This window comes from Syzygium oleosum, unplaced genomic scaffold (genome assembly GCF_021117445.2).
Source record: "Syzygium oleosum isolate NSW1041296 unplaced genomic scaffold, Sole_v2.1 Sole_v2.10, whole genome shotgun sequence".
Lineage (NCBI taxonomy): Eukaryota > Viridiplantae > Streptophyta > Magnoliopsida > Myrtales > Myrtaceae > Syzygium > Syzygium oleosum.
The window spans coordinates 11,386,520-11,411,580 of record NW_026607494.1 but is presented as its reverse complement, the minus strand read 5'-3'; the positions used below and the strand labels follow the sequence as shown (position 1 = coordinate 11,411,580).

Here is a 25,061-nt window from a genome sequence, read left to right as displayed (position 1 = left end):
AAGTAATAAAATGACATCATTGAATATTTTCATATAGTTCGAGAATTAACTTGAGCACGAATCAAAAATTGAGGAATCATATTGAACAAATTAAAAATTTAGACATCATATTATATACTGAGTTAAAGTTTAGAGATTATATCGAACTAATTAAAAATTTAGAAATAACATTACATTTTAGGCTAAATTGCATAGACTATTTATAGCGTTATCCAAATCAACCGTACAGCTTAAACCTGCTGAAGTCCATCAGAAGCCATTAAATTAAGCGAGATTCCCATGGCGGTCGCCGACGTCGCCTAATCAGGGCCATTCGCTCACTCCCCCTCGTCAATCTCAGTTTCGCTTTATGTTCGTGTTTTTTTTTCTTTTTTTTTTTAACACATGGTGGCGGTGATTCTTCCTTCCATGACTAGGGTGAACGTAAGCTCGTCAGCTTTTGGGTGCACATCTGAGAAGTAGAAGAAGAGAGAAGAGAAGAATTCCAAAGCGAGGCACCGATGTCAGAGAATCATTCTTTACTTGAGGCTTCCGCACTGTTCAGGGCTTTGAGGTGCTCCTTGTTGAAGTCTCTCTTGTTTCTTGAATACTTCTTCTTCTTCTTGCTTTCTTGCTTTCTTCTCTGGTCTTTCTCCTGATATCTAATGAGTATTAAGTACATGTAATCTCAACTAGCTCAGATTAGCTCAAAACCATTCATTTACTTCGTCCTTCCTGGTAATCTCCGGGCGCTACCCTCCTGACCTGTTGTCTTCCCAGTGATGTATTGGATTCTCTCTCCCCCTCTCTCTCTCTGGCCTGCCAATCAAATGCATGTGTGTCGTGTGTGTACTCGGTTCAAAGTTGGATCTTTTGCCTCCCCCCTCCCACCAACTTGCCTTGCTTAGAGAAATACTTTTTTTTTAATTTTCTGCTTGATGATTTCCTCCCTTTCTTTTTTCCTTTATGGCTCTGTTTCTTCTTGATTGGGTACTGGTGGACAGTGACTAATCAATAGTGGGTCTTGTATGGATGCAGCAGTCCCGAAGTTTAATAATTGTTTTCAGAGGCTGTTTCGCTAGTCCCCGTAAGCGGGTATTGATTCTTGATATTTTATAGCCCGTGAGCTGGTTTGAATGTTGATATACTCTTATCCAATGTTGATGCGAGAAATCCGGTCGTGTGAATGGACATGTTTGGTTTTTGCCGTCCAAAGAACTCCCGGGTTGAAAGTTCTCCTTGCGTGTCCGGGCAATTTGCAGGTCGGTTTTTGTCATGCATCTGATGCTGCGATGTCGGTGTTGATCCAAGGGTAGCGAAGTTTTCGGCGACATGGAGGTGGCCTTGAGAGATAATCGTGGCCTTGTGCTCATGAGAAGAATGCCATGCCTGTTGCTGGTGGCGTGTTTGTGGCTGACCACGGGTATAATCGCCGATGCGGCTGGGAATTCCAGTTCTAATTCTTCTTCTCTGCCTTCTTCCTCGAAGCGGAGTGCTGTGACTATAGGTTCTCTATTCACCCGAAATTCCGCGATCGGAAAAGCCGCGAGACCAGCAATTCAAGCCGCGATCGATGATGTTAACGCCAATTCGAGCATTCTTGCCAGTACAGAATTGAAGCTTCTCGAGCATGATACGAATTGCAGCGGATTTCTCGGAACTGTTGAAGGTACCGCCTGAAACTCTGCACTCCGTAGAGATTAGATACCATGCTATAGCAGTAAATCTTACTTGAAACCTGAAATGTTATTGTAAGTTCAGAAGATTAGATTAGGCTCTTAGCTGGCGATATATGAGCTGAGATTAGTTGCTTCTCATTCACTTGGTTTCGTGATTTGGGAGTCTTTATCTCTACTGTAGTGAAAATTAAACAGCTATTTCCTCTGTCCGAGAAAGGAAAACTTTCAGTGTATTCCCAGGTTTCACTGAACAAATTTTGGGCAATGGTGCAAATTGTGAGTAACCTTCTGATACTTGTGATAAAAGTTAAATCGAGCTATCAGATGAGAAGAAGAATGAACCGTGTATTATGCATTGCGTGTCTCTCCCGTTCAGATTCCACTTAATTAACAATCGCAACATTTCATTTGTAGCTTTGCAGCTCATGGAGAATGACGTGGTTCTTGCCATAGGCCCGCAATCCTCCAAAATAGCTCATGTCATTTCCCACGTAGTTAATGAGCTTCATGTGCCGCTGCTTTCGTTCGGAGCGACGGACCCGACTCTGTCTTCGCTGCAGTACCCTTATTTCATCCGTACCACGCAGAGTGACTCTTTCCAGATGTATGCGATTGCCGATTTGGTTGAATACTATGGGTGGAGGGAAGTAGTTGCAATCTTTGTGGATGATGATTACGGCAGAGGTGGGGTTTCAGTCCTCGGTGACGCTCTGGCGAAGAAGCGTTCCAAGATTTCTTATAAGGCCGCCTTCACTCCCGGGGCATCGGACAGCGCAATCAAGGAATTGTTGATCGGAGTGAATAACCTGGAGTCCAGGGTTTATGTCGTCCACGCCAATCCCGACTCTGGTCTTAACATTTTTTCAATTGCGAACAATCTCGAGATGATGGCTGGTGGGTATGTTTGGATTGCCACTGATTGGCTTCCTTCGGTTTTAGATTTATCTGAGACAGTTGACGCCGATACGATGAATCTCTTGCAAGGAGTTATAGCTCTCCGTCATTACACGCCAGATACAAGTAAAAAGAAGAGCTTCTTGTCTCGGTGGAAGAGCTTGAAGTTCAAGACTACGGCTACCCCTAATTCCTATGCTCTGTATGCATATGATTCCGTTTGGTTAGCTGCCCGTGCTCTGGATACTTTTCTCAGTGAAGGCGGAAATATTTCCTTCTCTGACGATGCAAAGTTGGTTGGCTTAAATAGAAGCAGATTAAGCTTATCCAGTCTCCGCGTCTTTGATGGAGGGACGAGATTGCTCCAGATACTTCTTACTACGAACTTCACGGGTTTAAGCGGTGAAATCCGGTTTGATCCGGATAAGGATCTGATCCAGCCGGCAATGGATGTTCTAAACATTGGGGGCACAGGGACCCGCAGGATTGGATACTGGTCGAATTACTCTGGTCTTTCAGTCGTCACTCCTGAAACGCTGTATGACAAACCGCCTAATAGATCGGTAAGCAGTCAAAAACTTTATGGTGTGATATGGCCTGGTGAAATGACATTGAAGCCTCGAGGATGGGTATTCCCTAATAATGGGAAACCTCTGCGAATCGGAGTGCCGAACCGAGTGAGTTATAAGCAGTATGTAGCGAAAGACAAGAATCCTCCAGGGGTGAAGGGATATTGCATTGACATCTTTGAGGCGGCGTTAAACTTGCTGCCTTATCCTGTTCCGCACGTGTACATTTTGTATGGAGATGGCAAGGGCAACCCTGAATACAGCAATCTGGTTTATGAGGTTGCCCAGGACGTAAGTATCTTATTTAAAACTGTTACTTTCATTCGATGAGTGGCTTAATTTACTGTAGTTTAGAAGAATTTGTCAGAACTCTGATTTTTTAATGTTGGCTCAGGAAGTCATTGGTTGTTTAGCAATTCTATCTGAAATCATGATTGTTTTCCCTCTTGCTATGTCAGAATTTTGATGTGGCTGTTGGAGATATTACAATCGTCACAAACAGGACAAAGATTGTGGACTTCACTCAGCCATACATGGAGTCGGGGCTTGTCGTTGTTGTTCCCGTGAAGGAGCAAAAATCTAGTCCATGGGCTTTTCTCAAACCATTTACAGTACCAATGTGGTGTGTCACCGGTGCCTTCTTCCTCTTCGTGGGGGCTGTGGTTTGGATACTTGAACATCGGCTCAATCCTGAATTCCGAGGTTCACCGAGGCGACAACTCATTACCATATTTTGGTTAGTGTGTTTGATTCATTACAAGTTTTTGTTCAAGGAAGGGCTGATACATGATGTTGAATTTTCTGTGGGAGTGGCTACTTCCCTTCTGAATGATATTTTACAGCAAGAACCAAATAAAATTCCTACTTGGGATTTCTCTAAACTTGAGATGCTTACTTTGTGGCTCTGCTTAACGGGAACAGTATTCTTACACTGGAACTTTTTCTGGTCTTGCAGGTTTAGTTTCTCAACTATGTTTTTCTCGCATAGTGAGTACCCTATGCCTCATGCGTTGACTTTTCTGCATAAAAGATCTTCATTCTTGCTAATTGTTTCAGAGGAAAGATTTCATGACTTTTCTGGTTAACCTGACCAGGAGAGAACACTGTGAGCACCTTGGGCCGGTTGGTGTTGATCATATGGCTGTTCGTGGTACTGATAATCAACTCAAGCTACACGGCTAGTTTGACGTCAATCCTCACGGTGCAGCAACTGACATCTGGTATCGAAGGGATTGACAGCTTGATATCGAGTTTGGATCGAATCGGAGTCCAACAAGGGTCATTTGCGTGGAGTTATCTCGTCGATGAGCTAAACATAGCAGAATCTAGGCTTGTTATGTTGAAAACCCAGGAAGATTATGCGGTTGCTCTTGAGAAGGGATCAAAAGGAGGTGGAGTCTCAGCTATTGTCGACGAGCTTCCTTATGTCGAGCTTTTCTTGTCCAGCGCAAACTGTGCATTCAGGACAGTGGGGCAGGAGTTCACAAGAAGTGGCTGGGGATTTGTAAGTTCCTGAACAATTTTCTCCTTGTCTCTTCATTGATTATGATTTTCTGAGGAATAGAAATCGAAGCTAATTTAATCAGGCGGTGCGAGATGATTTCTGTTCTTGTCTGCAAGAGCCACACTTATATCATGAACACGATGATTGGGAAGAAACAGGTTGCAGTTGCAGAATTTGGGCTGTGCTAGAGGAGCAAATAAAGAGTATTGCGAAGATTTACTGAACGTGGCATGTCGTCACATGTCGGATCATCCAAAATAGATTTTTCGCTTACCTAAATACACTATTTTTATTTTCCTCTGATTGCTTCCTTGAGATGTGACATGATGACAACTGGCACAAAATCTAATGTGCTTCTTGGCATGCAATCTCCTTGTTTCAGGCGTTCCAAAGGGACTCCCCTCTCGCAGTTGACTTGTCTACTGCAATCCTTCAACTTTCCGAGAATGGCGATCTCCAAAGGTTTCATGATAAATGGCTGTCGCAAACTGAATGCTCAGCTCAAGTAAATGCAGCCGATGATAGCCGGCTCTCTCTGAACAGCTTCTGGGGTCTGTTCCTCATTTGCGGCATTGCCTGTTTCCTTGCTCTCACTTGCTTCTGCTGTAAGGTCTTCTCGCAGTACCGCAGATTCAGCCCTGGGACTGAGGAAACCGAGGTTGAGATCGAACCTTCCAGTACCCAACGCCCAACTCGCTCGACCAGCTTCAAGGACTTGATGGACTTTGTCGACAGGAAAGAAGTGGAGATCAAGCACATGCTGAAGCGGAAGAGCAGCGAGGAGAAGCGACAAGCCAACCAGAGCTCAGATGGGCATCCGTCGCATTCTCCTGCCTAAGAGAAGATTTTCTCTCGGGCCGTCACACGTCCTTGTATTTTCTTCTCCATTAGCCATAGGATGGGCGCAAGGTCAAGAGTATAGTTGTACATCTATGTCGCATTAAGTTGAGTTTCCACGAGTTAAGCAAGTGGAATCATGGAATACGCACGAAGGTGAACGAATTTGCGGAAGAAGGTTGCCTTTCTGTGCAATGCGTTGATGACTGTTAAACGCCGGACACGTTCTTTTCGCTGGAAGAGTCTGCTCAAGATCTGCTCTGGCTGAGAACCAAAGGTTGCTCTGTAGCGCAGTTGAGAGTGTCAATGCAACAGAGAAGTTGGTCCATGAATTTCGATCCATAGTGATTGATCACGATTCACAATTCACATCATGCAGTCTAGCGAACAAAGTTGTCAGAATGATGTAACCTCACATCAAGAAGTGACCAAAACCTGGCTGTATCTAATCATTGCGACAATACTTCTTAGCGCCATGGATAAGCGACATACTCAAGAACATGGTAACGCAGCTCGTGTACTCTGATCGGCTGGAGCCCATTTCCTTTTTTTCGCTGCAACACAGCTGAGAGTGATTCAAAAAGGCACGGCGTATTGTGTCTCCCGCTCATGCGCGGCTGACCTCTTTGATCCAGGCTTCCATGTCGGCCTAGGCAGAGTGGACCTTCTTGTCCACATCGCCTCCGCCTACTTCGGCGGGCAAGGTGGTCTTCGATTTGGCCTCAGAACTCGAAGATTGTTCAAATGCTTCCTCTTATCTTGTCTTCTTGAATCCATTTTGTAGGTATTGTTCCTAGTTCTCGCATTCTGCATTCTACATTCTGTTGGAGTTGGCGAGTACTTCGGGAACTCTTGTTTCTCATACCGGGCACGTGACGCAGCGTTCAACGAATAATTCAAGCAAAATCTTGCTTAGAGAGAAAAATCTCGAAATTCAATATTGATGATAATAATGTTCTGAATGTCAAAACAAACCCTAAACACCCTTTTATAGGGGTTAAACCTAATTACAATAGGAAATCTAATCATAATAGGAAAGTTACTTAATCTGAATTGAAAACCTAATCATAATAGGAAAGTTAATAAGCATTAAATAGCAAAATTACAAAAACGACCCTTAAAATTAACTCATAAAAAAATACTAAAATAATAGAAAAAAAATCATCTAATCGCATCACCGTTTCGTTTTCCGTTTGGACTTCTGTTTGTCCAATCGGTCCAGAAACGCACCACTAATAAATTCCACATCATTCTCCTCCACTTGAAAAGAACTCGTCCTCGAGTTAAAATCAGAATCTGGATATAACGGCTCTGTGGACTCATGAAACGGTGACAAATCAGCAACATTAAAAGTGTTGGATATGTCCATGCTATGTGGAAGGTCTATAACATAAGCATTATCGTTGATCTTCTTGCTGACAGCGTAAGGTCCATACTTCTTTGGCTGTAATTTACGGTAAGATCCGGTTGGTAATCGCTCTTTACGAAGAAAAATCATGATTTGATCACCTACCGCAAACACCTGCTTTCGCCTGTGCTTATCTGCTGCAGCTTTATACTTCTGATTAGCTTCCTCCGGCTTCTGTTTGACTTCATGATGCACTTCCACAATCTGTTTAGCCATATGATCCGCTGCTACACTTTTATCCGCTTGCTTAGATAACTGTATCAAATCCAGAGTATGCTGAGGTGCCTTTGTATAAACAACAGAAAAAGGTGACCTGCCAATAGAACTATGAACTGCATTATTATAAGCAAATTCTGCTTGTGATAAAGCAACATCCCATTGCTTCGGCTTATCTCCACAAATGCTTCGAATCAAGTTTCCCAGAGTTCTATTAACCACCTCTGTTTTCGGCTTATCTCCACAAATGCTTCGAATCAAGTTTCCCAGAGTTCTATTAACCACCTCCGTTTGCCCATCAGTCTGCGGGTGAGCAGTGCTACTGAAATTCAAAGATGAATCAAACAACTTCCACAAAGTCCGCCAAAAATGCCCTAGAAATTTACTATCCCTATATGAGGTAATAGATTTGAGCACACCATGCAAACGAACCATTTCCTTAAAGAATAATCTGGCCACACTTACTGCATCAGAAGTTTTCCTACAAGGAATGAAGTGCGCCATCTTGGAAAATCTGTCAACTACAACGAAAACAGAATCCACGCTTCTTTGTGTCCGTGGTAAACCAAGCACAAAATCCATGGACAGATCTTCCCATATATTGTCAGGACAGGTAATGGCATATATAAACCTGTATTATTAGATTTCCCCTTAGCAGTCTGACAAACATAACACTTTTGTACGTACCTGCTGACATCTCTACGCAATTGGGGCCAGTAAAATCGCTCCCGGACTGCAGCAATAGTTTTATCACGATCTAGGTGTGCAGCTAATCCTCCATCATGTAAATCACGAATTTCCTTCTCTCGTAATGATGTTTGAGAAGGGCAAAGCTGGTTTCTACGCATCAAATAGCCATCCTGCACATAAAATTCTTGCACAGGTTGACCAGAAGCACATAACTTTCAAATTTGCCCAAAGTCATCATCATCTGCATAACAATCTTTCAGCTGCTCGAACCGCAAGATGTCTTGGCTTAATGTAATCAACAAGCCAGCTCTCCTACTCAATGCATCTGCTACGACATTATGCACACCTGACTTGTGCTGTAATCTGAAAGGAAATTTTTGCAAAAATTGACATCATCGCGCATGCATATCTTTGCTAATCCTCTTCTGACTATTCAGATACTTCAAAGTTTCATGATCAAAATAAAGGACGAATTCTTTCTTAATCAGATAATGCTCCCAGGTCTTCAAAGCCCTTACGACAGAATAGAATTCTTTATCATAAGTGCTCCACTTTTGCCTTGCGTCACTGAGCTTCTCACTAAAATAGCAAACTGGTCTGCGCTCTTGAGATAAAACAGCTCCTATACCCACTCCACTAGCATCACAGTCCACTTCAAACAGTTTATCAAAATCAGGTAAAGTAAGAACATGTGCAGTACATAACTTCTCCTTTATAATAGCGAAACTATTCTCAGCTTCCTCTCCCCATAGAAATTTGCCTTTCTTCATACATTCAGTAATCGGGACTGCGATAGTACTGAAATTCTTAATAAATCGTCGATAGAAAGTAGCAAATCCATGAAAACTCCTAACGTCAGAAACTGTTTTAGGTGTCGGCCACTCTCTGATTGCTTTTACCTTCGCCTCATCTACCTCTATTCCTTCAGCAGTAATAATAAACCCCAAGAATAACAGCTTATTAGTTAAAAAACTGCACTTTTTAAGATTAATATACAGCTTATTAATCTGTAAGGCTGTCAACACCTCCCTTAAATGCATCAGATGATCCTCCTCAGTCTTAATATAAATCAGGATATCATCAAAATAAACTACAACAAATTTGCCAATAAAATATTTCAGAACCTGATTCATAAACCTCATGAAAGTTCTTGGAGCATTGGAAAGTCCGAAAGGCATCACCAACCATTCATACAACCCCTTTTTTGTTTTAAAAGCTGTCTTCCACTCATCTCCAAGCCGAATCCGAATTTGATGGTACTCATTCTTCAAATCTAGCTTCGAGAAGCACTTAGCACTGTGCAACCTATCCAGCATGTCATCCAATCTCGGAATTTGAAACTTGTAACCCGCGATTATTTTATTAATGGCCATGCTATCTACACACATCCGCCAACTCCCATCTTTCTTAGGAGTCAACAAGGTCGGAACAGCACATGGGCTCATGCTATTCTGAATGTGTCCCTTTCGCAACAACTCCTCCACCTTCTCTTTTAGAATCTCGCTCTCTTTAGAACTCATCCTGTAGTGCGGTAAATTCGGCAGACTAGCACCAGGAATTAAGTCTATATGGTGCTTAATATTGCGCATAGGCGGCAACCCATCTGGAATCTCTTCAGGCATCAGTTCGCTAAATTCCTTCAATAAAGGCTTGACTGCTTCAGGCTGCTCCTCCACTTGTAATTCAGTCTCAGTCTCAATTACTTATTTCACGACCGGCATGTGAATCTGTCGGGTCTCCTTAACCTCAGCTTCAAATTTCCTTGTAAGGGTAAGGAAATTATTTTCAGCAGATTGTTTTCCTTTATTCTTCAGTGGCAGCAACGTATACTTCACTCCATCCTTCACGAGGTTATATTGATTGCTCCTTCCCGAATGCTGAGCATCTACATCAAATTGCCACGGTCTCCCAAATAACACATGACATGCATCCATGTCTACTATATCACAATACAGCTCATCATGATATTTTCCAATGGAGAATGGAATTTTGCATCGTTCAGTCACCTGAATGCTTTCCGCTCCAGATTTAATCCATCCTAACGTATAGGGATTATGATGCTTCTCCACGGGTATTCCCAACTTCTTCACTGCCTCATTCCCAATGATATTCTCCATGCTTCTACTATCAATAACCACAGCAAAGATCTTTTCCAGAATGGTGCACCTGGTTCGGAATAACTGATGGCGCTGCGAATCATCTTCCTGTTTTGGGGCCAACATCATTCTACGCACTACACAGTTTACTTGCTCCTCTTCTTCATCTTCAAAATCATCGTTCTCACCATCCGGCGCACAGCAATATCCATCTTCCTCCTCTTCTCTCGCTGCTACGTTTACGGTCTTTCTCTGAGGGCATTCATTAGATCGGTGCCCAGGCTGATTACACGTGTAACACTTTATCGCAGCTGGTTTACCATAAGGGTTAGGGTTTGCAGTTTTCTGTTCTTGCGTTCCCTTATCCCTCGACTCGTTCATAGGGCACTTTTCTACCGCCTTATCTTCTTGATTTCGCCCTGCGTTAAAGCGATTATTGAAACTGCTCTTTTCTATCGAACTGCTCGAACTGCTACCTCAATAATTTTCGTAGCCTCTTCTTCCCCCGTCTTGCTGCATCAATTCTGCCTTCATCGCCATATTCTTGGTTTCAGTTAAATTTCGCTGAAACTGTACTCCAATTTTATTTCGAATGAAGGGTTTCAAACCATCGAGATATCTGGCCACTTGCTGTCCCTCCGTCTCTGATAAATTATTTCGCTCCGCCAATCTCATAAATTCGGCCGTATACTCATGCACAGTCCGATTGCCCTGCTGGCAGCGTTGGTACTGCTGGAACATAATCTGCTCATAGTCGGGTGGAAGAAATTCTTGCTTCAGCAGCCTCCTCATCCTAGTCCAAGTTTGAACTCTATCTTTCCCTTCTCGCTCCCTCTTATTCTGTAATCTCTCCTACCATGCAGACGCACCCCCCTTTAATCTACATGCCACTAATCGCACCTTTTTCTTACCAGGGGTCTCCATATAATCGAAAAATCTATCTATATCAACAATCCAATCCAGAAATTCTTCTATGTCCAGACTTTCATTAAAATAAGAAATATCGACTTTCAATTTAAAGTCGTTACCTTTACGATCGTCGTAACGTTGTCTTCCATCTCTTCGATCATACCCTCTTTGAAATCCTCCATGACGACGTCTGCCGCCATAATCAGCACGTTCCGCATCAAAATAATCGTTTTCATCTTCTTCCGAACTCTCTAAAAACAGAGGGTTATGCAACATGTGGACATAAACAGGCCTATCAGCAGGATTACCGCGAGCAAGATCTGCACCCGGCCTTCTGTCGTTCCGCCGATTCCGATTCACATCAACGCCGAGACCTTCGAATCGTTCTGTTAATTCGTCAAATATTTCTTCGAAACGACGAAGACTTTGATCGAATCGTTGATCCAAGCGTTCCACTAAACGCTGCTCCAAACGTTCTAGCGCGTCGTCCCAAAGGGTTGGGGCTCCAGTCTCCTGAGCATCGTCACGAAGACCACCGCCAGTCGCCATAGGCTTTGATACCACCTGACGCAGCGTTTAGCGAATAATTTAAGCAAAACCTTGCTTAGAGAGAAAAATCTCGAAATTCAATATTTATGATAATAATGTTCTGAATGTCAAAACAAACCCTAAACACCCTTTTATAGGGGTTAAACCTAATTACAATAGGAAACCTAATCATAATAGGAAAGTTACCTAATCTGAATTGGAAATCTAATCATAATAGGAAAGTTAATAAGCATCAAATAGCAAAATTACAAAAACGACCCTTAAAATTAACTCATAAAAAAATACTAAAATAGTAGAAAAAAAACCATCTAATCACATCACCGTTTCGCTTTCCGTTTGGACTTCTGTTTGTCCAATCGGTCCAGAAACGCACTACTAATAAATTTCACGTCAGCACGTCCACGTGAGCTTAGGAAAATCGAAGTATGATCAGAGGACATGTGACCCCTGCGCACGAAATGCGGGGGTTCGGGGGCAGCGCCCCCGAAACGGGGGTCCCGCTGACTGAACAGCGGACGGGGGTTTTGCTCCCCGGTGAGCAGGCGCGTTGCCCTCGAAACAACATCGATTTTTTGGCTTATGTTTTAAGCCGACTTATTTGTTGTGAGATTAAAGGGATTCGGATAGGCTTAGGCTTTGGGCCCATTTTAAGTCCTATATATTGTACTCGTATGAGAGATCATTGTAACGAGTGGTTGTGGTTGTAAAACCTAAATATCATAGTGGAATCCCTTTGCAGGACGTCGCCTTATTTTGGGGTGAATCTGGGTAAACTCGCGTGTCAAATTTTCTATTATTTGTGTGATTGTTCTGATTCGGATCGGATATAACCCCATCACATTCTACCTCCTCTTATCTCTAACATTTTCAGTTGGTTTTCTATTGTTTGCAATGTTGCAACACATCCTAATTAATTGTTGACACCTATTTTTAATTTGCCCAAAAATTAATTACACAAAATTTAGGAGTTAAATTTCTTTAATTCCTAAAACAAAAAAATATTTCTTTTTAAATGCATTGCATATAGAAATTAGGCACATTGGCATTAATAGGGTCTATTAGAATGTTTTAAAAAAAATTTTAAAAATATTCAAATTCAAAATTTAAAAAAAAATTGAAAAAAAAAAAATCGAGTCTGGCTGGGTCGGGGCCGGGCCGAACCGGCCCTTTTCTTTTTCCCGCATGGCCCCCGGCCCACTCTTCTTTCTTTTCCTTTTCTTTTCCCCCCCGCGGGCCCAGCCCGCTTTTCTTTTTTTCCTTCTTCTTTCCCCCCACGCGGCTGGGCCTGGCCCGGCCCAGCCCCTTCTCTTCCTTCTTCCCCCTGCGCCGAGCGGTCCTTTTCTCTCCCCTGTTCTCCTCTGCCGCTGACGCAGAGCGATGAGCGGCGGAGCAGCCCCGCGCTGTCCCCATTCGGTCAGAGGAAGCCGAAGAAACACGCCAATGGGACTGGCCATTAAGGCCAGTCCCGTCTTCCCCATTTCCCGGCCATCTCTCTCCCTCCTTCTCCCTCCTGTTTTCCACGTGTCAGAGCAGCCCCTGCACCGGCCTAAATGGCCATAAAAGTCTTCAAGGGGCGTAGGTCGGTGCAGGCCGTCGTCAGCAGACGCAACGGAGCAGAGAGTGAGCGTGGTCGTCGGCCTATACAGGCCAGAGAGAGAGAGAGAGAGAGAGAGAGAGAGAGAGAGAGAGAGAGAGAGAGGGGCGGCCTTTCTCGGTCGGTTTGAGCAGAGAGAGAAACCGAGAGAAAACAGAGAGTCTGAGAGAGACCCGGAGAGAATCAGAGAGAAACCGAGAAGAGAGAGGAGCCTCGGAGGGTCTTGCAGGTCCCAGCCGGCCTCGTCGTCACCAGCAAGCCGACCGGCAACCCCCGGAAGCAGCCCCGGTCGGCCGTTTTTGAAAGACAGAGAGAGAAAAGAGAGAGAAAGAGTGAGTTTAGAGCGTACCGAGATCACGCCGGAGTACGAGCGAGAACCAGCAGCGTCGCCGTCACCCCCCAACCAGTCGAAAGCCTCCCAGACGCGCCGTCGACCGGTGAGTCGTCCCCCCGGCCCGAACTGCTCTGTTCTCCCCTGTTTTTGCTCCCGGTTTGGCCGGGACCCGCGCCGGCCGTTTCGCGCGAGTCCCGGCCCATACCGCCGTCCCCCGCCGTCCGTGCGTCGTCGCTAAAGGTAAGAACAGGTTTCCCGAGGACGGCGGGGCCTCGAAACAGGTCGGAATCTCCTGTTTTTGGTCGCGCACGCCCGGTGTTCGACAAAATGCCTCAAAGAGGCCGGTTTTTAATTCGGTCGCCGGCCGGCGAGCGGCGGTCGAACGGCGACCCAGGTGGACGGCGAGGCTTGGCGGTGTTCCTAGAAGCCGATTTGGGGGCGGTGCCGGTCTGGGTCGGCCGACGGAAAGCCAATTTTGGCTCCGCCGGCGTCCCCGTGTGTTTGTACACGCGGGGTGACCCGACCCGGATCAGCTGACCCGACCCGGGTCAACGCCCTGGGTCGGGTCCGTTGACCGGGTCGGTTCCGACCGACCCGGATAAGCTGATCCGACCCGGGTCAACGCCCCGGGTCGGATCCGTTGACCCGGGTCGGTTTCGACCCGGTCCGGATCCGCGACCCGACCCGTTTTCATTATTTTATTATTATTTTTAAATTTTTTTTTATTAAACAAAAATTTTAAAAAAAAAATTTTAAGAATTTTTTTTTTCCGTATTATTATTATTTTTTCCTTAAAAAAATCAAAAAAAATAATTTTTTTTTAAAGTTTGTGTGATATATTCTAAATGTTTAATTTATTGTAGTATTATTATGCATATTTTTGTCTTGTTTAAATTAGACAAGCCTGAGATTGCGCGGTAATATTTTGGATGTTATTTTTATTATCGCTGTATTATTATGCATTTTTTAATACAATCGCATGAGTTGTGTTTTGAATGTCATCTGACTTAGTTAAAGTTAGAACCTTAGGCTGCATGAATTGTTGTGTTTCTGATTGCTGATCGTTTCTGATTATGCACTTGCTTGATCACCTCACATGTTAGGAGAAAGGTCCTAAAATCAATCCAAATTGCCTGACAAATGTTTTCAGAAATGAACAGGGTAAAATGGTACCGAAAGGGCATTAGTTATCCAACTAGTGTAACCAAGTCCCCGAACTCATTTAATCTCTGGTTCGTAGGAATAGAGTGATTCTCCCATCACCCTATTTGGGTTTCTAATCGACCCACCCCAAATCGATTAGTGGCGACTCCTTGATATAAACCACTTGCATGTTAAAAAACTTAAACCCTAAGTCGCGATATGGTATGGGCTTGGGAGAGCCCGAGTTAAGTCCCGAACCTAGACTTAGCACGTACCAGGCGAGCCCCCCCTTTTTGCATGTTGTTTAAAAAGGGCTCGGGAGTTCGGTCGCGACATTAATGTATTGCTTCACCTCATAGGATAGTTCGGGGTGTACGACTCCTCTTACAGTGAGAATTGCACAGACGCAAAGAGACCGCCACCTAGCAAGTATATAAGCCTTCAAAGTTTTCAAGACACTCTTAGAGGGAAAATTGTTTAGAAATTCCTCTATCTATTGCACGGCGGCCAATTTAATCCTAAAATTTTCAATTTAGCAAATTTAGTTCTAAAATTTTTGATGATTTGCCAATGTAGTCCTTCCGATCATTTTTGAATGAAAATCGCTGATGTGGTTGTTTGCTCAGTGCTGGACGTTTTACATGGATGGCGGACGACCGATGCTGATGTGGATGATTTTTGCAAATTTTCCGAATGTTTTCTTCTTTTTTCCTTCTTTTTATTCCTTGTTCTTTTTTGCCCTATTTCACTTCGCCAGCCATCGTCGAGGCCTTGGCAGTCGGCCAAGGGAAAAAGAAAAAAAAAGGAAATGAAAGGAAAGGAGAAAAAAAGAAAAAGAGAAAAAAAGGAAAAAATTCAGAATTTTTTTAAAAAATGGCATGGCAGGCACAAACGTAAACGATTTTTCTAATTTTTTTTAAATTCTAATTTTTTTTTCTATTTTTCCTTTCCTCCACATCGGCTATCCGACGTCCATATTAGTGATTTCCAGAAATTTTTTTTTTTTACCAAAATGACCATATTGACAAATCGTCAAAATTTAAGACTAAATTGAATAACTTAAAAAGTTTAGGATCGAACTGGTCGCCGTACAGTAGATTTATGACTTTTTGGATAATCATCCCCACTCCTAAATACATGCAAAAAAGGTCATCTATACTAAGTCTGAGTTTGTCGAATAAACCAAATTTCGATTGAAGAAAAATTGAAAATTGCCTTAGATATAGTACTCCTTTCCACATAACGCAGTTGCTGCTAACAAAATTTCTAGCAATGTTAGAGACAAACCTCAACAAGCACCGAAGAAGAAAATGATCAAATTGAAGGCAAACATCAGGGATAGAAATTGAAAATTGAAGGCGAAAAAGATAAGAAAAGAAGCAAATCCGATGCTAGCCATAGCCAGAATGTGAGCTTTACTGCCCTTGATACGAATTCATGAAAATAAAACAGACAGCATCCTCAAATTCCACAACTGTAAAAGCCCTAAACCTAGCTAAACCCAGTTTCTTTTCTTTCTCTGGACATGTGACAAAGCTAAAAGCTAGCGAAAACCAATAGTACCGGACTCTTCTGCTTTAGGTACTGAAGTTAACAACATAATTTAATGGAGTTCTCTGATTATCTTTGTTCCGAGAAGTCAATTCCCGAACCTCTTATCGTCGCGCTTGCTTCGGAGAATGCTTGAGGTCAGTCCAGTGCTCGAAATAGACGCCAAATAAAGCGCGGGGGATCATACGAGGTGCGTTCTTGACTTCTCCAAATGACTCTATGAGTTAATATACTGTCCCTTAATCGCCTTCTCTCCCACCTCCTCACTCCTGCTCTTGCCTTCTTCATTAAACTGTTCAAAAGAGAGGAAGCATCAAACGTTTAAGAAAAGGAAATCAAAGGAGATAGTTACATAAACATTCGTTAAGACAAACAAAGCAATCAAAGAAGATTCTATTCTTGTTCGGAGACGGTGGAGAAAGAAAAGTCGCGCATGTGGTATTAGGTTATTGATATTGCTCAACTAACATGATACAATTGTTTGTTTCCACTGACAGCTAACAAATATAATTTTGGAAAGATTTTCCCTCCATGGATAGAAGAACGGAGAACAAACCTAGATTCACAATGATGCATTTTTCGACGTTCAGAATACCATCGACCCATGTGAATAACTCAAAACCCTAATGCACCAAACAAAAGCAATGCTGCTTGATTTGGAAAAGCAGATAACCATCTACCTAAAATGTAGAAGGTAAAACTTACCTAGAAAACAAGGAGAAAAAAGAAACATCAAAGATGAGATGATGTTTTTCTAATGAAAAAGAAAGACATGAGATAATTGTTCACTTACCAATGTGCATGAGAAGTTAATTGTTCTCAGGCGATAAAGAAGCCCTAATCCTTTCGACAGTGCAAGCGATCAAATTGTTAACGGTTGCGACCGATCCCAGAGAAAGCTTTGCAGTCGGGACCGAATCGACCAGAATTTGAAATGCGACGGTCAAGAGAGATCCGCCAGATGCCACTTCACCACCGCCTTGCTTGGACGAGCCATCAGGAAGTATGGAAAACCCTGAGGGAAGAAGAGCCACGTAATCGGGATCTCCACCATTTAGAACCACGTTCATTGCGACGATATCGACTGGAGCATATACCACGAAAGCGCCCGTTGCATCAGTGCAGCTCTCTTGCAATATCAGCATGTTGCTTTGACTTGAATTTGCACTCTGAAAAAGATTTACAACAAAGGTTTTGATTAGATCGGTAACATAAGAGTTTAGCTATAATAGAAGGATAAACCCAAAGCTCACATTTACTCGCAACAGAGACACACAGTTGCCGGTGTCCCGGCCATTGGCGATGTGTGCCATTTCTTGAACAATCCCTCCATTTGAGAGAATATCCCACTGCTCAAAAAGATCAGGGTATCAAATCAATATTACAAGAGCTTCAGTTTGCTTCTTCAACAAATTAATCCAAGCAACATTAGCACCACAGTCGAAGGGACTTTGAATGCTTCATAAAACTAAATCTTCGGTTAAGAAATTGGATGGTCGATCATTTGTACGCTATATCTTATAAAAGACATAGTAGTACTACAAGAATGCATTTCAGCCCAAAATCATGTCTAAGGAATTATGGACAATGTTAGCTAAATAAGGCATCAAATGAATTGATGTTCTCTCCATTATTCATGCATCCGAATGAGGAGAAAAAGGAGGAACCGAGAAAATGAATTCGCAAATATCGCCTGACATGCTTTGAGAGAACAATGTCTAGTTGACTGTACCCTGATAATATCCTTTTAAGATAAAAATCTCGAATTTAACATCCTGATAGAAGAAATAAAAAAAACACAGGTAGCTGTACATATTAATGGCAATTAACAATATTTGCATAGAATTTATTAGAAATCCATTTAAGAATTCAAATTATATTTCCTAGCTTGTCAAGTTCACCAACTACACATGCAGATCGTTGTTTCCATCAATGTGATATTAGAAAAAGCAAATTCTTCAGATATCTTTCCATTTATTCCCCTTCCCATACTAAAACAACATATGCTATAAACTTGTTAAGGAAGGAAAATTGCATAATGCACATATAAGCTCATAAACTTTTTCCCTACCTCACTTCGAGAATTCTCATCACGAAGGAAATCGAATACCCGCTTGGGGGAAACCGGCAGCCAGAAGGAAGTGGCAGCGCATAGAACTATTCCGGGAGGCCTGCCCGGATCATCCACGCTTTTCCGAGTCATCACACGCACGTCGTCTGCTCCGGTTCCGGATAATGTCGTCCATGTATGAGCTGTAGATGCGCTGACTCCGGCACAAAAGCTTATTACCATCCTCTCAGCCAGCTTCATCATGCTCTTTCTCCCTTCGGGGCTCGTTATGACTATCGAAAAAAGCAACAAGTCAAAAGTTTAAACTCATTCAACCCTCAATGCTTCCGAAATGTTACCGCGAAAGAGCTTTGATAGTGTATATTGCATCGAAAAGCTAAAACATCTAGGCACCAACGAAATTAATGGTAGCATAGCCTTAGTAAAAATCAGTACTCACAGACAAATCACTAGGTCACTATGGGCACTATATAATGCCCTCAGACCTTAATTGAACCCGAAACTCGTGACAGACACCGATGGAAAATTAATCAGAAGGCGAAAATAACACGTATGTTCGTTCAAGAGGAACATGAAAAGCTTCGACGCGAGCAAGAGAGAAATGGCGTTAGAGTATTTGTGAGTGTAGGCCACAAACTGAGAGATACAGAATGTCGATTTGCAATCAAATAAAAAAAAGTATCGGTGTTCATAATCAAATAAAAAGAATCCATCAAAATACACCTTGAAAGAGAGTCAAAATCAAAACATTACCACCAACATCTCCGCTCGGAATATTAGTTGCCATGGCACTTGCGAGACGTTCACATTGTCGATCTAATGTAGCAACCCAGCGTTTGGCCCCGAAAGCATGGCCAGAGCCAACAAGCTGCTTGTATAGGTTATGCACTCCTCTGTCATCTACTTCCACATGCTCAAGCCATGTGACCTACAACATTATTTTATTCACTTACCTTTTCTAATGGACTAATATAGTTGATACAAAAATCAGAAGAGAGAAAGATTCATTATACCTTAGAGTATCCGTTTGGCATTTCTTGAATCAGACATCCCGAAGGCTTCCTACGGCATCGAACCGCTGGGTTTGAGCGTAAAGTGTCCAAAGAAACATCAACCACTGCCCAAGTCCCGTCGTTATGTTGTTTGCAGTAGCGGATGAAATAAACTTCCCGAGTTGGAACGAGCGGCGACGGAACTTGAAATTCAGCTGTCACCTGAGAATTCATGAGATCAATCAATCAAATAATCGGATGTGTTAATGGATGCTAAGTGCTCACTAAATTCCCAGAGCTCAATTGTCTCGCTTTAATTAATCATAACCACGCTAATTTTGGGCATTGGTTTGATCTATTTACGTTTGTATGAGTAGAAACACATATAAGTCCTACGAATTGAGTGCACATACATACCACTTGCAAGGCCCCATTGTAATTCCCTGCCACCCCAGTTGATAGTACTTCCAAAGTCATAGCTCTTGAGACAATGCTTGAGAAAATAGTAGACCACTGGTTCTGCAATCATATATCATTAACAAATGAATGATTGAAAAGTACTCTGAATGAACAATTTTGCTCAATTTAAATAAACTTGGCTATCTTGTGGATATCTAGAAGTATCAATGTGGCCAAATAAGGAGAAAATCCTACCACATCCATGAGAATCTCAACAAGATTGATGTGATTCATGATGATGACCCCAGTTTCTCGCGAGGCTTCGCGCTTAAATCCGGTGGGGTTGGTTATGATCCCGCGAGGAAATGCTCGAATGTACTCGTCTTCGTTTAGCACGCCTGAAGTGCCATCAAGTCCCATAGTCCACATGGGCTCTCCCACCTGCGCCATTCGGATCAGTTCCTCCATGGCCGTCACCGCCAGCTCGATTATCATCGGCTTCTCAGCTTCAGTCGGTGCAGTGATTGATCGGAAAAAGTCCCCGCTCCCATAAATGTCACCCCCGGCACCTGATTGGCCCGAGAAACTTGCGAAACCATGATCTAGTGGGCGAGGAGGGACCGAAGAAGAAAGAAGGGGGTAGTTCGCTATCGGCTTGCCTACATACTTTGCAGCTATTGCCGATATCCTATCAATCTGAAACCAAACTAAGAATCAAGATATAGTTTAACTAAAAGATATTCTTTAGCTGAACATAGTTTTAGGTCCCCAAATTATAATAATCGTCAGGTTATCCAGTATGCTGTTGGCAAAAAAAAACATTACTTCCACAGGCGGTTCTGGATTGCGTACAGAGTAACAACAGTCCGCACTCTCCTTACCAAAAAAAAAACAAAACAACAGTCCGCACTTTTTCTCGAGTGCATATTTGTCATTAACTCGGGCACTGCATACGGAAAACAGAATTTCTTTCCATCTCTAATAAGAACCTAGAAATTAATTTACCTCTTCTCTTAGACGTGCATTTTCAAGCCTCAAGTGATGTTCATCGAAGGACATCTCTCCTATGGCAGTTGGGCCTCCACAGTTGGGACAGGAAGCGTTGTTGAGTGCTTCTCGGTACCTCATGTTATCTGCCTGGAGCTTCTCGTTCTCGTTGCGGAGCTGTGTGTTCTCATGGCGCTCATGTTGGGTCTGAGAGAAAATATTTAGAGTAAATTTAAATCTTAGGGAATATAACAAAAATAAAGTATCAAAACAAATGCAGAATTAGTAGCCATTGTCGTAGATCCATGCACTTTCCGTAATCCGAAGGCAATATTTATCTTTCCTTAATTCAGGTTTAGGTGCATCGTATTGGATTCATGGTGGCCGTGAACAGATAGTGTAGGGCCAACGTCAGTCTCATGTAAGTGTAAGGTTCAGAGGTTTCCAAAGGCAAAATACTGCGAAGAATTATTTAAGATAACTGGGCGAGCCTCGAAACTTCTAGGTACCTTTCTTGACTACTCTAGAACGCAATACGGGAAATGTACATAAGGGCGTTCTAAAGTATCCTGTAAAACGAGAAATATACTTGTATTCTGGAGACTTCTCATCAATCTCCACCTTTAGATTGGTTGGAGTTCAATGATTTTAAAAAGATGAATTCTTTCATAATTATGCTCCCTCCCCCCGAAAACACCAACCATTGTAACTCTTATATATTTTTGATTTTTTGAGGGGATAAGGAAGGTTTTCATTTTAGTTACCTACATGTTTTTTTGGGTCTGTAATTGTCTTCATTTTTTTTTCGGTCATACTGTAATTACCTTCATTTGAGTGCGCTTGTTTTGGAACCAAAACTTGACTTGCAAAGGCTCAAGCCCTAATTGACGCCCCAGTTCCTTCCTTTGCTTATCATCCGGGTGTGGACACTCCTTGAAAAATCTATATCCAAAAACAAAATCACCAGATCGTTAAGAAAACGTGTAAAAAAAATCATCATTGAGATGAAAAAAAACACAATTCAGGGCAAAACTCACGCTTCCATTTCTTGAATCTGGTGCTGGGTGTGACGATGGTAGCGCTTCTTCTTCTGGCGCTCATCCTGCAGATCGTCGCCGGAGGCGGGCCCCTCATGGTTGTCGCTGCCGGACTTGGTGCTGTCCAAGTCGTCATCTCGGAGGCGAGCGAGCTCACTCTCCGACGGATTCTGCGCCATGTCTAGAGGGTGAAGCTGCGGACCACCGCCACCATCCATCAAGTTTTGCTGGAATATGTCCATCATAGAGATCTCCTTTAAAGATTCCCAACCAAACGCTTACGGGTTTTCAATCTAAACAAAAAAAACAAAAAAAAGAGGAAGAGAGACAATGCAAAAATGACCACTCTCAACGAAAGCAAGGGAAAAAATCACACACATATATCCTAATTAACACACGAGTGAGTGTGTGAGAGAATGTCTGAAGAGATATTAGGGGAGCACAATGGCAACAAGAATTGATGTTTATGAAAGAGAAAGGGGGAAGCATTTAAAATAGACCTGAGAAAAAGTAGGATATGACTCTAAAAGGCAGGCAAAAAGAGAAAAAGGAAAAGCATCAACCATTCATGGGCAAGGCTTGATAATGAAAAACAGGAGCAACTAAAACTGCAATGTAATAATATTGCATAAGAAGCACGAGCGAGGCTGCGAGGGTTTTGAATCTTTACGGGTCGCATTTTTTCTTTTGATTTTCAACTGCTGACTCACACACCATTTTTTGAAAATCGAGATGGATTTTCCTTGAAATAGCAAAAAGTTGAAGGGGAGAAATATGGGAGATCGAAATAAAAACAAAAGAAATTGATGACAAAACAGAGAAGAGACTTTTGACTCCCGTAACCTGTAAAAGGGTGATGAGCACAGAATCTAAAGATCTGTCGAGAATGAGGTGGAGAGACTGACAAGAGTATTGTGTTTCAGGATACAAAAATAACCTTTATAAAAAATTGCAACGAGAGAGAGAGAGTTGATTTATCAGTGAACCAAAAGGTAAAATGAAAATAAAATGGCAGAAACAAAAAGGAGATGACAAGAATCCCGATAACGAGTTTCACCTTCACAAAGTTTCCAGAAAACCAAAACTGACCTGAGCAATCCCGAACCCACCGGCGTTTCCGTTGATGCCGATCATAGAAGACATGTCTCTCCCCGGAATCATGACTCGGGCAGGCATCTTTCTCAGTATTCTTCTGGGTTTTCCTTGTATGTACAGTGGTGATTTTAGGGCTGGGACTTGGTGAAGATTCTGTCTGGAGGTCTGAGAACGAGGCTAAATATGAGGTCACTACAAGTTAGAGAGAGAGAGAGAGAGAGAGAGAGAGCCAGGTAAGTCTTGACTTTGGTCCAGTGTTGCCGTTGAAAATTAATAAGACATGGGTTTTTGTTTTCATGCGAGATTCAGTCCATGTCTGTTTTACTGTTACGCGCCAAAAACACGAGAACAGTGCAGAGATAAGGGTTGACAAATTTCTATCGAAGCCGTCCTCTTCTTGACAGAACCAAAAATCAGGAAGAAAAATCAGAACGAAAAATGAAAAAGCAAAGTGTAACGCCCGCTAATCTCTCTCTCTCTCTCTCTCTCTCTCTCTCTCTCTCTCTCTCTCTCTCTCTTTCTCTTCCTATGTCGTCTTTTTCAACTATTGAACGGTTCGTTTCGTTTTCGTTCCATTTCACCTTGCTCCATTCATGCTCTGCAATAAGGGCGAGAACGCCAAAATTAAGCAAAGACGACAAATTATGTAAAAGAAAAAATCATGGGTAGTGCGTAGAAATCTTTGTTAGGCCTGTCTATTCAAGCACAAGAAGATAAAAAGATTACTGCAAAATTTTGCCACTGATAACTGCATGAGAGATTATTGCCAAAAAATAAACCAATGCAAAGTAAACTTAAAAAAGAACTACGGGACTTACGCTGAGAAATAAAATAGAAAAATATATATAGAAGGATGAGGGGAAATCTGCCTCCGGTTATTCTGTGTCTTGGTGGAACCCTAACTCAGAACCATTTTCTTGGCGAGAGAGAGAGCGAGAGAGAGAGAGAAGAAGGAGAAGGAGAAGAAGAAGATGAAGATGATGATGATGGAGGAAGGAAGCACAGATAGAGAGAGGGAGAGGGAGAGAAATGGCAGAGAGGAGTAATTGCAGAGGGCATCGAGAGGGTGCAACAGCATTAAATGATGGAGGGAGTGGGCTCAGTGGGGTGTCAACGAATTCAATACGAGAGAGAGAGAGAGAGAGAGAGAGAGAGAGAGAGAGAGAGAGAGAGAGAGAGAGAGAGACTTAGTTTGATGCTCAATCTGATTTCACAGGTGATTCCGTGGTTTCTTCCTCAGCCACCCTTCAAGTTTCAATGCAACCTCGTAGACAGACTATCGTCTTCTTTAATTCATGGACTCACAGGAGAGGATGCGTTCCTGAACACTCTGAGATCCTGAGAAAGTCAAATGATTGATTAATAGATAGTGTCACTCTTGCACCAAAGACAATGTAAATGATCTTTAAAATTTTTTTACATTAAAGAAGATTAGTGTAAATGATCTTTAGATCACATGGACATTGCAAATTTCACCAAGGCTTTCAACATGGAGTGACGGCACCGGCATTCCCAAATGAATTCAAACGTGTAAACAACTCCAGGTGTGAAAGTGAGAGGTTAGAAGGAACTAATCTATCACCTTCCTCTTTGTGAAAAGTAAGAAAATGCCTGATGCATCAATTTGGATTTCGAAAAGCTCATTGTGCTTGTACACGAAGGACGAGAACATCATACGATCCAACCTATTAAATTACTTATATGAACATTTTGTTGGCGATTCATGTGTAGAATGAAGCGTATCGTGTTGGATGTTATTCTTGTTCGCTTACTTTTTCTCCAACATCACGTAATCAATCTTTATTGGTGTGATTCTGATGAGATAAGGATATTAAAACGTATTGAATTTACCTTTTAACCGTTGGTCAACCAAATTATATCTTTGGATCGATTCGATCTTTTGGACATGTCATTATGTTTGATAGCAAACCAAGCTAATCATAAGAAAGATGCATTTCCGATGGCATTTGTCTTGTGAGATCCATTTACTTCTGTCACCAGGTACATTCGAACTTCTTTGGCAGGATATCTAAACATGCTTCATAGTTATGTCAGCATTGATTTCCCTAATTTCGCTTTCATGGAATAATATTAATGCCGATCTCATAAATGCGAATGCACATGAAGGATAAGCTCGAAGCATGAAGCAAGCATTCCATATACAAATACATTTATTTGGTAGGAGACTCCGAAAAGTACATGAGATAGTGAGGTGAATTGTGACACTATGAAAACGAAACCCTAATCATTTCCCTGTTTTGGCAACAATGTTTTCAATTCTATGCTCAACTTCCTAAATTGGTTTCACCCAAATGCTGATAGTTTTGAATTGAGGAGCCTAACCATTCTTTCAAAAAATGTAATACTTCTAGAGAGATTATTTTGATGGTATCGAGTGATGCATACTCTTATGGAGCGAGAATACCCTATTTATATATTTCTTTACTTATTTATGAGCTTTATATAAGTAAATTTCCTCCCTACAACATAACCGCGTCATGACTGATGTCATTGAGTATAGCTTTCCT

The 25,061-nt window shown here is 42.3% G+C and overlaps 2 protein-coding genes across 7 annotated transcripts; one reads left to right on the top strand and one right to left on the bottom strand.

Moving 5' to 3' along the window:
- Positions 1-366: 366 nt before the first annotated feature.
- Positions 367-5,790, top strand: LOC115679955 (glutamate receptor 3.4-like). Of its 3 annotated transcripts, none has more exons than XM_030603682.2 (7): positions 367-553; positions 1,242-1,648; positions 2,073-3,412; positions 3,580-3,857; positions 4,077-4,108; positions 4,216-4,625; positions 5,008-5,790. In XM_030603682.2, exons 2-7 carry the CDS (start codon positions 1,312-1,314, stop codon positions 5,461-5,463), a joined length of 2,853 nt encoding a protein of 950 aa, XP_030459542.1. In that variant the 5' UTR covers positions 367-553; positions 1,242-1,311; the 3' UTR covers positions 5,464-5,790. The 3 variants fall into 3 exon arrangements, with proteins under 3 accessions (XP_030459542.1, XP_030459543.1, XP_056171179.1); XM_030603683.2 differs by lacking the exon at positions 367-553 and adding an exon at positions 699-717; XM_056315204.1 differs by lacking the exon at positions 367-553 and adding an exon at positions 935-1,074.
- A 9,981-nt stretch (positions 5,791-15,771) lies between these two features.
- Positions 15,772-23,513, bottom strand: LOC115679998 (homeobox-leucine zipper protein HDG2-like). Of its 4 annotated transcripts, none has more exons than XM_030603743.2 (13): positions 23,352-23,513; positions 22,528-23,131; positions 21,439-21,692; positions 21,226-21,343; positions 20,420-20,608; positions 19,670-20,110; positions 19,433-19,534; positions 19,037-19,237; positions 18,777-18,951; positions 18,024-18,295; positions 17,206-17,301; positions 16,746-17,121; positions 15,772-16,244 (listed from the first exon to the last, which is right to left on the bottom strand). In XM_030603743.2, exons 2-12 carry the CDS (start codon positions 22,612-22,614, stop codon positions 16,762-16,764), a joined length of 2,295 nt encoding a protein of 764 aa, XP_030459603.1. In that variant the 5' UTR covers positions 22,615-23,131; positions 23,352-23,513; the 3' UTR covers positions 15,772-16,244; positions 16,746-16,761. The 4 variants fall into 4 exon arrangements, with proteins under 4 accessions (XP_030459603.1, XP_030459604.1, XP_030459605.1 ...); XM_030603744.2 differs by having other exon boundaries at positions 22,528-22,698; XM_030603745.2 differs by having other exon boundaries at positions 21,439-21,665; positions 23,352-23,512.
- Between the last annotated feature and the right edge of the window lie 1,548 nt (positions 23,514-25,061).

Excerpts from the sequence above, each read along its gene's own strand:
- LOC115679955 (XM_030603682.2), top strand. The coding sequence starts at position 1,312 with ATGGAGGTGGCCTTGAGAGATAATCGTGGCCTTGTGCTCATGAGAAGA. Across the intron at positions 3,858-4,076 it reads CAACTCATTACCATATTTTG|GTTTAGTTTCTCAACTATGT; the intron begins GTTAGTGTGTTT and ends CTGGTCTTGCAG. Across the intron at positions 4,626-5,007 it reads CAAGAAGTGGCTGGGGATTT|GCGTTCCAAAGGGACTCCCC; the intron begins GTAAGTTCCTGA and ends TCCTTGTTTCAG.
- LOC115679998 (XM_030603743.2), bottom strand. The coding sequence starts at position 22,614 with ATGCCTGCCCGAGTCATGATTCCGGGGAGAGACATGTCTTCTATGATC. Across the intron at positions 20,609-21,225 it reads ACAAGCGCACTCAAATGAAG|ACCCAACATGAGCGCCATGA; the intron begins GTAATTACAGTA and ends ATTTTCTCTCAG. Across the intron at positions 17,302-18,023 it reads ATGAGAATTCTCGAAGTGAG|TGGGATATTCTCTCAAATGG; the intron begins GTAGGGAAAAAG and ends CTTTTTGAGCAG.